Genomic DNA, 14,578 nt, shown 5'->3' on the forward strand with positions numbered 1-14,578 from the left:
GTAATCAAAACCACCTTCCCTTCCTTTTTCTAACATTTATTTAGAAATTTCTCGTGTCCTCATACCAGCAAGGCACTATGCAAACACAAAGGAGGAAAAGCCTGCTCACTGAGGTTTCTGATTGCCAACACATTACACTGCCCATAACTATTAATTGTTAATTTTCCCCTGCCTCTCCCATGTGGCCATATTTGCATCTTCTGTTCTCTTTAGACAGGTCACCAACTGCTCCTCTCCTTGAAGGACCGGTATCTAGCCAGCCCACCTAATCTTTCCTTAACCACGCTCCACTCTTCATTCTGTTGATGTTTTAAGGCTATGAGGGGAAACTGAAAGTGTTTGATCAAGTTCAGGCTCTGTGTCATTAACTATCAACACAATTCAGACAGCAACTAGGCTTATATCCACTCATGTCTGATTCTCCTAAATCCTCAGTCCACTAAGATCCAAGAATCCTCTTCATCTCCACATGGCAGTCACACAATAGGTATCTTTGGGTGGTGCTTGTGATTCAACTGTTGCTAGGAGATTCGATTGTTTTTCCAATTGACCAACAAAAGCAAGTTCTTGAAAGACATGTTTATTACTAATGGCTATATCACAGTTATATACATGAGAATAGAAGGATCCTTGTACATAGAGACTTTAATTTTTGTTTCTAATCAACTAATATTAGGACTAGAAATATTCAAGAGAGTAGTATAGTAAATTAAATTTGTTTGATCCCACATTAGATAAACTACCATAAGTAAAATGATAAAGAATAGTGTGCCATTAACCATACTCCACATTAAGTATATATTAGGATACATACATTACTACTTAGGAATCATCAGATAGTACAGATATATAGTTATACCTGTAGTCTCCTATATAATGACTTTCCCCAATTAATCCCTTAATTAATCTAATACAAGAGAAAAAAATCAGGATTACTAATCATTTGGCCTAAGCTGTAGTAGTAACTAGGTGGTTGAGAGAAGTGTTTTAGTCAGTGGCTTAGTGTCCAGTGAGGAGTGGTTTCATGTCTCTTGCTGACTTATAAGAACAGTCTAGGGGGCTGGGGATTTAGCTCAGTGGTAGAGTCCTTACCTAGGAAGCGCAAGGCCCTGGGTTCGGTCCCCAGCTCCGAAAAAAAGAACCAAAAAAAAAAAAAAAAATATATATATATATATATATATATATATATATAAGAACAGTCTACATATTACAAAATGCATGAATCAAAGAAATTTCCAGGCAATTATTTTTGCATCACCAACTCTGTTACAATTCCCTCCCATCTTCCCACCTCTAGGCAGGGTACTTTGCAGTACACAATGCTCTCGATTTAAGGATTGTAACCTTTACATCATTTTTCTGCATTGATTGTACACCGGGGAATAGAGTGAGCTAGAATCCTGACTCACTGCAGCTGGGTTATTAGTGAAGGCTGGCCCCACCTATTTCTACTTGGAATCATTGGAAACACTTGAGGGGATGGGGGGAACTGACCCATATTTTTCTTGGCTAAAACCTCTCAATTTAATAAAGATAAGTTAGTCTCCTAAATCACCGTTTTCTTCTAAGTTGTCTATTCTTCCTATTCAGTTTTTGCTGATCTCATAACTTGTGAAACTTGCAGTCAGTGATTTAAGAAAAATAAATGAGCCAGGTATTTTATCCTGCAGCCATTTTATACCTGGTCTGAAATTAAAAGATGAACTTCAAGATAGTTTTTGAAAACATAAAGGTGTCCTCATAAATAGCTTGAGTTAGCAAACATCTCTTGCCTATGTGTCTTTAAATTAATCATCATGATTAATTTGCCTTTACAGCCTAACCCCCAAATTACCCATTCAAAATAACCATAGGTAAAAAGGGAAAAACTTCCATTTTTAATTTCTATTTATAAAGCATGGATTCTTCCAACCTAGACAATTTTAAAAACATCATGCTTTGTCCTGCTATGGTAGGTGGGATTTCATCTAGACGACAAGAATTATACAAAGAAGCAACAAATGATACCACTGACATTATGTGAGGTAGGTATGTGCTGTTTCCCAAATTCCTACACCAGGAACTACAGAAGATCCTAGAATTGTCTGAGACACTGACCTACCTCAGAAGCAGTCAGAGAACATGTCTGAGTAATGACTTTGCCTGTCAGCCCCTCTAAAAAGCTGAGTGTCTGTCCTGGTAGTTATCTAACACTCAGCCCTTCCCAGCCCCATGATTACTTTTGCCTAAGACAAATAGAAACCATGTAAACTTCATGCGTGGGTACTATTTCTGGAAGCTTAAAGAATAGGATATCATAATCATTTCCTTTCTCTGTTTTCATTAACCAAAAGCACCTTTGAGAAGGTATGCTGGTTTGAATAGGTTTGGCCCAGGAAGTGGCCTTGTTGGAGTAGGTGTGTCACTGTGGACATGACTTTTAGGACCCTCATCCTAGCTGCCTGGAAGCCAGTCTGTTCTTGGCTTCCTTTGGATGAAGATGTTGAACTCTCAGCATCTATAGTGTCATGCCTGCCTGGATGCTGTCATGCTTCCAGCTTTGATGAGAATGGACTGATAAGCCAGCCCCAATTAAATGCTGTCCTCATAAGAGTTGCATTGGTCATGGTTTCTCTTTATAGCAGTGGAAACCCTAAGACAGAAAGAAAGAGTCTATTTGGCTTATAGGTTATAGTCTACCATAGAGGGAAGCCAAGACAGGAGTTTGAAAAAGAAACCACAGAGGAATGTGCTTATTGGCTGGAATGTTCTTCTAGCTGTCTCTACCTTTCTAATACAACTTAACTCCCTGACCCCCTGCCTAGGAATAGTACCACCCATAGTGGGCTGGGCCTTTTTTTTAAAGATAGATAGATAGATTGATTGATTATAAGTACACTGTAGTTGTCTTCAGACACACCAGAAGAGGGCATCAGATCCCATTACAGATGGTTGTTAGCCACCATGTGGTTGCTGGGATTTGAACTCAGGACCTCTGGAAGAGCAGTTAGTGCTCTTAACCACTGAGACATCTTTCCAGCCCAGATTATTAATTAATCTACAACAATTAATAATAAAAAATGTCCCACTGATATGCCCTCGGGCCAAGCTGATGAAAATAATTCCTCAATTCCCTTCCGCTTACATGTGTCAAATTGATGACCAAACTGTGGCACATAGTGACATACTAATGTAAGAGTGTTGTGGTCTTGATTTTTGTGCTCAGGAAGCTTGAAGCTAGTGTAGAGGCAAGCATCAAACATAAACAAGTCATACCGCAGCTAAAGATTGCCTAACTCAGCAGTCTGTTCCAAAAGCCTAATTTTTATTTAGATGAATATTTGCCTTTAAACTATATTAAAATTACTTCAAGGCTTGCTCTATTTTGTTTGACTTTAACAAGTCTGTCACAAAACAGTCGCGTTCTTAGCTTTACTCTTCCTTAGTGTCACCTTGATTTTCTTACTAGAAAGCCTGGGTCACAGCTCTTAGAGATGCTCTCAAAAAGTCAGAGTCAGAGGCACTGCAGCCCCAACTCCAACGTCTGCCTTCAGGTTTTTGGCTTGGTCCTGTTTTATTTGTCTGCTTTTAGAATATGTTACAAAATGAGAATCCACGCCGCTTTAAATCTCTTTCACCACATCCCTTGATGTAGAAATAAAATTCGTCCCAACTTTTTGCTACACTCCAAAAACTTGAGCTGCAGCGTTGGAATGAGAAGTGTGCTCCATGTTTACTTATTCACTCTTCAGTGCAAGCTCTTCTTTCCTCAGGGTTCAAACTCCACATCAGTTAAACAGCAGAGGTAACAAGCCTTCTCCATCTCTCCAAGCTTCTGATTGGTGTAAAAAAAAAAAAAAACCAGGCATTTAACTTAAAGCTCCTCCCTGCCAGGAGAAAGAAAAGGGCAGTTAGCTGGGAAAGCAGTAATGTACTGAAATAGATTTCTACCACAGTGTATACAACCAAGCTACATGCCTAAAACCACCCAGGCTTAAGTTTTCTTTGCAGACTGTTTTTATATCTGCTAAATGTTGTAGGCCTCCACAGTGCCACATGTTTTCACTGAATCCTAAATTAAACTCACTCACACACTGTGGAGCTGTTTAGTAGCTGGGAATTACTAAGTGGAGACGGCAAACCCTATTTTGATCATGTGCCTGAATGTTTTCAAGGCTGCCTGCTCCCTGCAAGCAACACTGACTTCTTTTTTTTTTAATCTTTGATAATTTCATACACACACAAACACACACACACACACACACACACACACACACACTACTCTTTCTTATCCCCTCCCACCCCCACGAGACCCCTTTTTCCCAGCAGCCCCCCTGCCGTCCTCATCCTTTTCTGTTTCTGTGTGTACCACTGAGTTGAGCTACAGTAGCTTGAAAGAGCTTGAGTGGCCGGTTCTTTACTGGAATAAGAGCAACTCAGCAGTGGTTAAATCACTGAGGTGAATGACACCTCCATGGCAACCCTTAACTACCCATAATCCCCTCAGAGGTGGGTAGGACCTCTTGAGGCCTTCCTCCTGTGTGGAGCCTCCCTCTGAACACTATGGTCTGGATCCACTGGCCTTCATTTCAGAGAAAATTCTTAGTTAAATCTTTGTTTCACAGATTTTTTTTCAAAATATACTTTAATGCTTGCGGTCCATCAGAAGAAATTAAAGCATGTAGTCAATAATCCTTGACTAGGGTGACTCCTTTCTTGCATTATCTCGATCCAAATCTGAAACATTCTATCTACTCATGTATTTACTTGATAGGGCCACATTTGAGGCCCAGGTGCACCTCAAATTCTCAATATCTTGTCTGAGCCTTCCAAGTGCTGGGATTACAGGCATGTATTTTCATAGCTTGATCCACTACAATCTTAATTCAGGAAACACACTCAGGCCAGCATCTCTGAAGGACTTTCAAAGGATCTTGGGAAATAATGCGACAACATTCATATTCTCTCTATTGGCTACTACTAAAACAGATCGATAAGCCTTGTTTGGCTGGAGCTGCAGAGATGAGTGGATGCCCTGACTTAAAGGACAACTACTGGTGTGACATCATTCAGCAAGGTTGTCAGCACCTTCCCAAAGAGATTTTTAGAAGCATTGCTACCATCAATATGAAATTTAAAACTCATCTTACTCCGTTTCTTTGATGGCAACATTTCTATCTGTCAGAGAGAAGATCTGAGTGAAGGAGTTGTGTGTCTAGTTCTGCTCAAGGCCTTGGTTGTTATCCTGACCATCATTTTTTACAAGGACATAGAATTCCTCTGACTTGGGACCCACCTGTGAGGATCCACAACAACCAAATACTAATATCAAATTGGCAGTGTTGCCCACAACAGTTAGTTAATGCCCATAGACTCTCTTTGAAGGATAGCTCACTTTTATAATCTATATCTTATGGTAAATCCTGGAGAACAAAATCAAAATAAAGAATTACAAGCACTTGCCCAAGACATATGACTAAAGCATGGAGAGAAAAACAGAATGAAACCTGATAAAGGCAAAGGACATGTTTCAATAAAGCATGTGCTTCTGAAACAAGCCTACTGAAAGTGTATGGGAAGGTGGAGGTGGATGATTAAGTTGAAGTATGGGAGACGTATGGATATTCCATAGAAACCATCTATGAAAGATACTTTATAACATCAGATTACTGGTGAGAACTATGGTAGGATAAGAGCAAGGATAACCCAGCCCAAGGCTCTAGGCCAATATCAATGTGCTTTTAATCTTCTCTGCTACGTACTGTCAATATCAGCTCTTAAATAAAAATCATTTCTCCCAGGTTTCCCGTCTTTACATAAGAAACATGTGTCTTCTCGAGCCATTTGAAGAAAGTGGGTCAATCTCTGAACAAGCATAAACTCTGAAGAGTTTAATTAAGGCGAGTCATTAGCAAGACCTCCGACACATGCACAGTAGTTACTTGCTTATGCTGGCAGCATTCCTTTAAGGTAGGCAGGTAAAGCTCTGTATTGGGGGCTGCTGTAATACTTACATCTCATGCTCTCTCACGAAAGCTGCAAACTCGGGATCATTAGCATAGAGTTCCAAAATCCTCATTCTCTCTTGAATTTCCTTAAACGGGGAAGAAAAGGAGGGTATGCATTGCATTAGGGAAACCTCAGCAGCCTTTTAAAGTGGATCTAGTTATTATAAAGAACTGTGAGCTTCTGAGCTACCCAAGAAAGAGCTATAAGAAAGAAACATCCCTTTAGCAAAACAGAAGATTCTACATATACTGTTCTAGATCCCGTACTGGTAATGTAGCTCAGCGGAAGAGCATTTACTTAGCATGCACCATGCCTTAGGTTCGAGTCATAGCACCACCATAGTTTTCAAAGAAAAGAGAACTATATCTGTATGGATACTACGTAGACTGTTCTAACTCTAACATATGCTCCTAAGGAAAAAATGAATAGTAACAGAGAATTTTCTAGTTGTGGAAAAAGAAGCCCCTATATAGGGTAGAAGGATCAACTCGAAGCTCAAATTTTAATGCCCTCTGCATATTCTGGGAGCTATCACCAGGTACTAACTAACCTAAATATTCTCCATCATCTCTCTAGAAACCCATGCTATGCACACATACATGTTCACATAGACCAACAGCGCAGCAATGATACTGGAGGTCTCCTACCTCTTTGGAAAGGTCGCTGCTTTCATACATCTGTCTGATTTCTTCTCTGCTCAGACCACCAATCACCTCTTCACTAGCAGAGCTATAGAAAGGGTGTTGGCTATAGGGTTTCTCATACTGTTCACATCCAGCCAAGCGGCTCTCGTATGCAGGGTTGTACTTCATAGCATTCTCAACAGATGACAGGCTGTCAGGCTGCCTGCTGGAGCCACAGGGGAAAATGCGTAATTGATTAGTGCTCTCCTCTGGATGCTCAACTATGTGAAAGGCTATTTTTTCTGAGACAAGCTTCCTGTTGTGGAAAAGGAAGTGGGCACCCATGTAGGGCCAGAGAAACTATGAGAAATGTCTCAATTAGTCTTAGATGTCATCACTGCCCCCTGCTTCATTTATCATAGTTCCCTCAGCACCTGACACTCAAAATGCTGGCTGGCAATTATGTCTGCCAGTGAATAGTATTTCATTAACTAAACACAGCTCCATCATTCCCAGAGCAACACCTATGCAATAATCATGTGTAACCACATAGAAAATCTTAGAGAAATTCAAATACTAGAGGACCAAAATCCCTGGGCCTCAACTGAATTCAACTCAGTGATTTTATGATTCAATTCAGAGCAGATGATGCAAAGAATGTGTTGGCCTCTGCCATAGATAAGATCACAGTCTTTTGAAAACTCGGTGGTGCAAATCTTAAGAATGATAGAAATGGGGGCTGGGGATTTAGCTCAGTGGTAGAGCGCTTGCCTAGCAAGCGCAAGGCCCTGGGTTCAGTCCCCAGCTCCGAAAAAAAGAAAAAAGAAAAAAAAAGAATGATAGAAATGTGTCTTAGTGCTCTCAGAAGGACCCCAGTGGATGTCTCCTAAGCCAGATCAGAAGTGGAAGAGATTCTTACAGTGTGCCAAGATATTCACATGGGCCCCCAACCCAGATTATGTTTACTCCCTGATTACAAAGAGACCCGCCCTCCCCTACAAGTGGACATTCTACTTTCCCACTATATAATAAATCACTGAACTTTCAAGACTCCTGCTCCTGTGAAACCTAGTTCAATATTCATTCAAGCTTCTTAGCATCTCATCCATAGTCTACTTAGATTTCTTCAAATGTAGCATCAGTGTAAAGATGTTTTCATTCAATTTCACAGCTCTTTGCTGCCACCCAGCTCTTTGCCCAGTATAAGTAAGTAAGTAAACAGGCATTCGGTTCCATTAGGAAGCTCTTACTTGGTAGGCCGCTGCCTTTCTCTCCTGACATTCTGAGCTTGAAGCATCTTCGCAAGGAAGAAAACGACAGCAGAAGCAACAAGGAGAAGGCTAACCACTGAGGCTATCGTGATGCCTATGACAAAGGGCTCAGACACAAACTCCTCACAGTGTTGGCCTCGATACCACCAATTTGAACCAACCCGGCATCTGTAAAAACAAGCATCACGCACAAGGTCTGAATCCCTTTGCTCAGAATGATAGCAAACAGAAGGTTCAGAGGGATGGGAAAGGTAGATATACATTCTGATCATGTAAATCTTCATTAAGGACTTGAAGGGAGCACTGGGTCTGTAGCCCAGTAGTAGCGCTTGCCTAGGACACATAAAACCCTGGGTTCCATTCCCAGCATAGCAGGAAAAGGAAACATTGCCACGACATGCAAGTTAAATTAGCATGTAACAAAAGCCTGTGCATGGCACCCAACGTTGACCATTAGATCTTGAATGACTGCTGTTAAAAGGCTGATTAAAGTCTTAAAGGCTTCAAAAATTATTACGTCCAACCTTTTCATTGACAAGTAACAAAATGCATTCCCAGGAAGGAAGGTAACTGTCACCCAGTCACAGTTACTAACAACTTCTAGAATGCAGCTTTTAACACATGTCATCTCACAACCCTAAAGAGATCCTCAAAGTTCTGAGCCACAGACTTGTACAAGAAAAATGTCTTCAATCCCCAGAAGAGTGGACAAATCACTGCTTTGCAAAATAATGTTCATTTCCCTGGACAACAAGAAGCTGCAATTGCCATTCATATTCTAGTTAAACCTCTATATACTAAATAATATATTTTATTTATATATTTTATAAATATATAAGTATATACCTAAATGTAGGCAAACACTCAAATATATAAAATAAATCTTAAAAGAATAAAATTTGCCAGGCAGTGGTGGCCTACACTTTTAATCCTAGCACTCAGAAGGCAGAGACAGAGGCGGATGGGTCTTGGTAAGTTTAAGGATAATAACCTGGTCTACAGAGCAAGTTCCAGGACAGCCAGGGCTACACAGAGAAACCCTATCTCAAAAAAATTGAGAAGTGGGGAGGAAGGGAGAGGGAGAGAGGGAGGGAAAGAATGAGAATAAATAAAATACAATGAGGATAATAAAGCCCCCTTTCTTTGACCGTTTACATGTGAAGCACTGATTACATATAAATCTTACATGAATGATGATGATCTCACCATCACTGAAAACAGCACACGGAGATCTCCAGCTAATTCAAGTGTTCTCAGTAGGACACATTCAGAAAAAAAATTTTTTTTGTAGCTTCCTAACAGCATAAAATAACTCTATAGATTATGTGACTCAGGCCTATCAAATGACCCAGTCTCCTCACGAGAATTAGACAGCATCCATCTAATCACCGAAACATAATAAACATTATTGTGATTGCCTTACAATTATACTGTCAACCCATTCTCTCCAGACGAAGTATATGTAACCTTTAATGGCAAAATCCCTAACTGTAACATACCTACAAATGGCTCCATGTCCAGGCATAACGTCACACTTTCCATCATTCAAGCAGAAGTCAGGCTGTAGGTCACAGACACTTTGACAAGGCAGTTCATCCACACTCAGGTACCCAGGGTGGCATTTGCACTTTGCTTCTCCACTCCATGGATTTACCAAACATTCAGAAAATTCATTACAGGCCTGAAACTTGCAAGGGTTGGCGTCATCACCTAAAGCATCAAACAAACCAGAGAATGATTCAAGGAAAAGTCAAAGCACAGTAAGTGAAAGCTACTCCCTCAAAGCACCATGGGAAAATCCTTATCTTGAATCATGAAGATGTACCAACACCTGACTAGTACCACCAAAAGTTTTTTTTAATAATTATTATTATTATTGGATATTTTGTATTTACATTTCAAATGTTATCCTCTTTCCCCCACCCAACCACCCATTCCTTCCCACCTCCCTGCCTTGACATTCCCCTGGCCTGGGGGGTTCAGCCTTGGCAGGACCAAGGGTTTCTCCTACCACTGGTACCCAACAAGGCCGTCCTCTGCTACATATGCAGCTGGAGCCATGGGTCTGTCCATGTATAGTCTTTGGGTAGTGGTTTAGTCCCTGGGAGCTCTGGTTGGTTGGCACTGTTGTTCTTATGGGGTTGCAAACCCCTTCAGCTCATGCTTTCTCTAACTCCTCCAATGGGGACCCCATTCTCAGTTCAATGGTTGGCTTCAAGCATCCGCCTCTGTATTTGTCAGGCTCTGGCAGAACCTCTCAGGAGACAGCTGTATCAGGCTCCTGTCAGCATGCACTTCTTGGCATCAACAGTATTGTCTAGGTTTGACCACTAAAAGGTTTGACTCCTCATAAATTAGTCTGTTTGTATTAGATTCCTCTAAAACTTGGAGCCAAATTATAAAATGGTCTGGGCAAGCCTCTACTTGTAGAAACTTTAAAGTCATTAACAGGTAACTAGAGATCTAGATTCAACACAATTTTCAAGAGTTCTTCATTTCTACCAAGCCATTCAGCTACAGGCCACCTCTACTCTTCACACACTGTTGTACGCCTGCCCCATGCTATTAACATGGGATGAGAGGTTAGGGGAAAAAATGGTGATATCTGCATGGGTAGGGATTATCTTAGAGGAGTCTTGGAAACAATCTCTATTTGTGGTAACTACTGATAGAAAATCATCCCTGTGTTTCCTCATGCCATTCTGGACAATATTTTGTCTGCAGTGACTTAGTGTTTCACTGGCAGGGGAAGAGAAAAAGACAAAAATAATAACAGTTAGGATAATAACCAATCAAAAGTGATGTGAGATATTATCTATGTGTGGGTTCACCACAGTCCCAACACGTGTTCTTCCACGGTGAACAGCCATGGGTGAACAACAAATGGGGAAATGGCAACAGAGTTGTTGCAAACAGTGCTTAATGGCTGGGAATGATCATAGACATCTGTATAAGAAAATATGGAGTTTAGCTAGAAAGGATCAAAATTAGCAGTCTCTTCAACTCCAGAAAAATTATTTTTTAAAATCTGTAAATAATTTCATTGTTTTGGAACTTAAAGATGATATACACGCCTCCGTCTCCTGAAGTTCAGACTCGGCAGCATAGGGCGGTCGTCCACGCCCGCTTGAGATGTCTCCTACTAGAGAACTTATAGACTTCAGCCTAGTATTCCTATAGATCTAATATTTCACTATAGAAGAAACTTGTTGGCATATCTTCCTGGTTGCTGCTGCTGCAGAGAGCCCATGGGCAGCACCCCACAAGCGAACTTGAGCCTCGGGACCACACGTAAGACCAACTTTTCTGCTGCAAGAAAGCGGCCTGGTGAGCTCGGGACACACGGAGGCAGAATTCCTCTAGGACTGGGCACGTTCTGTGTTTACCGGAAGTCCCACACCCGCGGATCCCGGCCTGCAGCAGCTCTCTGCTCCCAGACCCCATGAGAGAGAGACCCAACCGCCTGGTCAGGTGGGCACTCCTGAGGCTGCAGAGCAGAAGAGACCACCAACACTGCCCACCCCTGCCCACATCCCTGGCCCAAGAGGAAACTGTATAAGGCCTCTGGGCTCCCGTGGGGGAGGGCCCAGGAGCGGCAGGACCCCTGCCTGAGACACCGCCGGAACCTGAAGGAAACAGACCGGATAAACAGTTCTCTGCACCCAAATCCCGTGGGAGGGAGAGCTAAACCTTCAGAGAGGCAGACAAGCCTGGGGAACCAGAAGAGACTGCTCTCTGCACACACATCTCGGACGCCAGAGGAAAACACCAAAGGTCATCTGGAACCCTGGTGCATTGAAGCTCCCGGAAGGGGTGGCGCATATCTTCCTGGTTGCTGCGGCTGCAGAGAGCCCGTGGGCAGCACCCCACGAGCGAACTTGAGCCTTGGGACCACAGGTAAGACCAAATTTTCTGCTGCAAGAAAGCTGCCTGGTGAACTCAAGACGCAGGCCCACAGGAACAGCTGAAGACCTGTAGAGAGGAAAAACTACAGGCCCGAAAGCAGAACACTCTGTCCCCATAAATGGCTGAAAGAAAACAGGAAAACAGGTCGACAGCACTCCTGACACACAGGTTTATAGGACAGTCTAGCCACTGTCAGAAATAGCAGAACAAAGTAACACTAGAGATAATCTGATGGCGAGAGGCAAGCGCAGGAACACAAGCAACAGAAACCAAGACTACATGGCATCATCGGAGCCCAATTCTCCCACCAAAACAAACATGGAATATCCACACACCAGAAAAGCAAGATCTAGTTTCAAAATCATATTTGATCATGATGCTGAAGGACTTCAAGAAAGACGTGAAGAACTCCCTTAGGGAAACACAGGAAAACATTAATAAACAAGTAGAAGCCTACAGAGAGGAATCGCAAAAATCCCTGAAAGAATCGCAAAAATCCCTGAAAGAATTCCAGGAAAACACAATCAAACAGTTGAAGGAATTAAAAATGGAAATAGAAGCAATCAAGAAAGAACACATGGAAACAACCCTGGATATAGAAAACCAAAAGAAGAGACAAGGAGCTGTAGATACAAGCTTCACCAACAGAATACAAGAGATGGAAGAGAGAATCTCAGGAGCAGAAGATTCCATAGAAATCATTGACTCAACTGTCAAAGATAATGTAAAGCGGAAAAAGCTACTAGTCCAAAACATACAGGAAATCCAGGACTCAATGAGAAGATCAAACCTAAGGATAATAGGTATAGAAGAGAGTGAAGACTCCCAGCTCAAAAAACCAGTAAATATCTTCAACAAAATCATAGAAGAAAACTTCCCTAACCTAAAAAAAGAGATACCCATAGACATACAAGAAGCCTACAGAACTCCAAATAGATTGGACCAGAAAAGAAACACCTCCCGTCACATAATTGTCAAAACACCAAATGCACAAAATAAAGAAAGAATATTAAAAGCAGTAAGGGAAAAAGGTCAAGTAATATATAAAGGCAGACCTATCAGAATCACACCAGACTTCTCGCCAGAAACTATGAAGGCCAGAAGATCCTGGACTGATGTCATAAAGACCCTAACAGAACACAAATGCCAGCCCAGGTTACTGTATCCTGCAAAACTCTCAATTAACATAGGTGGAGAAACCAAGATATTCCATGACAAAACCAAATTTACAAAATATCTTTCTACAAATCCAGCACTACAAAGGATAATAAATGGTAAAGCCCAACATAAGGAGGCAAGCTATACCCTAGAAGAAACAAGAAACTAATCGTCTTGGCAACAAAACAAAGAGAATGAAAGCACACAAACATAACCTCACATCCAAATATGAATATAACGGGAAGCAATAATCACTATTCCTTAATATCTCTCAACATCAATGGCCTCAACTCCCCAATACAAAGAAATAGATTAACAAACTGGATACGCAACGAGGACCCTGCATTCTGCTGCCTACAGGAAACACACCTCAGAGACAAAGACAGACACTACCTCAGAGTGAAAGGCTGGAAAACAACTTTCCAAGCAAATGGTCAGAAGAAGCAAGCTGGAGTAGCCATTCTAATATCAAATAAAATCAATTTTCAACTAAAAGTCATCAAAAAAGATAAGGAAGGACACTTCATATTCATCAAAGGAAAATTCCACCAAGATGAACTCTCAATCCTAAATATCTATGCCCCAAATACAAGGGCAACTACATACGTAAAGGAAACCTTACTAAAGTTCAAAACACACATTGCACCTCACACAATAATAGTGGGAGATTTCAACACCCCACTCTCATCAATGGACAGATCATGGAAACAGAAATTAAACAGTGATGTCAACAGACTAAGAGAAGTCATGAGCCAAATGGACTTAACGGATATTTATAGAACATTCTATCCTAAAGCAAAAGGATATACCTTCTTCTCAGCTTCTCATGGTACTTTCTCCAAAATTGACCATATTATTGGTCAAAAAACGGGCCTCAACAGGTACAGAAAGATAGAAATAATCCCATGCGTGCTATCGGACCACCACGGCCTAAAACTGGTCTTCAATAACAATAAGGGAAGAATGCCCACATATACGTGGAAATTGAACAATGCTCTACTCAATGATAACCTGGTCAAGGAAGAAATAAAGAAAGAAATTAAAAACTTTTTAGAATTTAATGAAAATGAAGGTACAACATACCCAAACTTATGGGACACAATGAAAGCTGAGCTAAGAGGAAAACTCATAGCGCTGAGTGCCTGCAGAAAGAAACAGGAAAGAGCATATGTCAGCAGCTTGACAGCACACCTAAAAGCTCTAGAACAAAAAGAAGCAAATACACCCAGGAGGAGTAGAAGGCAGGAAATAATCAAACTCAGAGCTGAAATCAACCAAGTAGAAACAAAAAGGACCATAGAAAGAATCAACAGAACCAAAAGTTGGTTCTTTGAGAAAATCAACAAGATAGATAAACCCTTACCCAGACTAATGAGAGGACACAGAGAGTGCGTCCAAATTAACAAAATCAGAAATGAAAAGGGAGACATAATTCAGAGGAAATTCAAAAAATCATCAGATCTTACTATAAAAACCTATATTCAACAAAACATGAAAATCTTCAGGAAATGGACAATTTCCTAGACAGATACCAGGTACCGAAGTTAAATCAGGAACAAATAAACCAGTTAAACAACCCCATAACTCCTAAGGAAATAGAAGCAGTCATTAAAGGTCTCCCAACCAAAAAGA

General features: G+C 41.1%; 1 protein-coding gene across 2 annotated transcripts in view; it reads right to left on the minus strand.

Moving 5' to 3' along the window:
- Positions 1 to 569: 569 nt before the first annotated feature.
- Positions 570 to 14,578, minus strand: part of Impg2 (interphotoreceptor matrix proteoglycan 2) — a 95,671-nt gene continuing 81,662 nt past the window's right edge. The window contains exons 16-21 of one of the 2 annotated variants that reach the window (XM_087575431.1): positions 9,382 to 9,592; positions 7,862 to 8,050; positions 6,636 to 6,837; positions 5,994 to 6,073; positions 1,198 to 3,866; positions 570 to 1,052 (exon numbers count right to left, since the gene is read on the minus strand). In XM_087575431.1, coding sequence (XP_087431557.1) covers positions 3,854 to 3,866; positions 5,994 to 6,073; positions 6,636 to 6,837; positions 7,862 to 8,050; positions 9,382 to 9,592 — 695 coding nt within the window. In that variant the 3' untranslated portion in view covers positions 570 to 1,052; positions 1,198 to 3,853. 2 annotated transcript variants of the gene reach the window in all.

The sequence above is a fragment of the Rattus norvegicus genome, chromosome 11, assembly GCF_021556685.1.
Source record: "Rattus norvegicus strain SHRSP/BbbUtx chromosome 11, alternate assembly SHRSP_T2T, whole genome shotgun sequence".
NCBI classification, from domain to species: domain Eukaryota; kingdom Metazoa; phylum Chordata; class Mammalia; order Rodentia; family Muridae; genus Rattus; species Rattus norvegicus.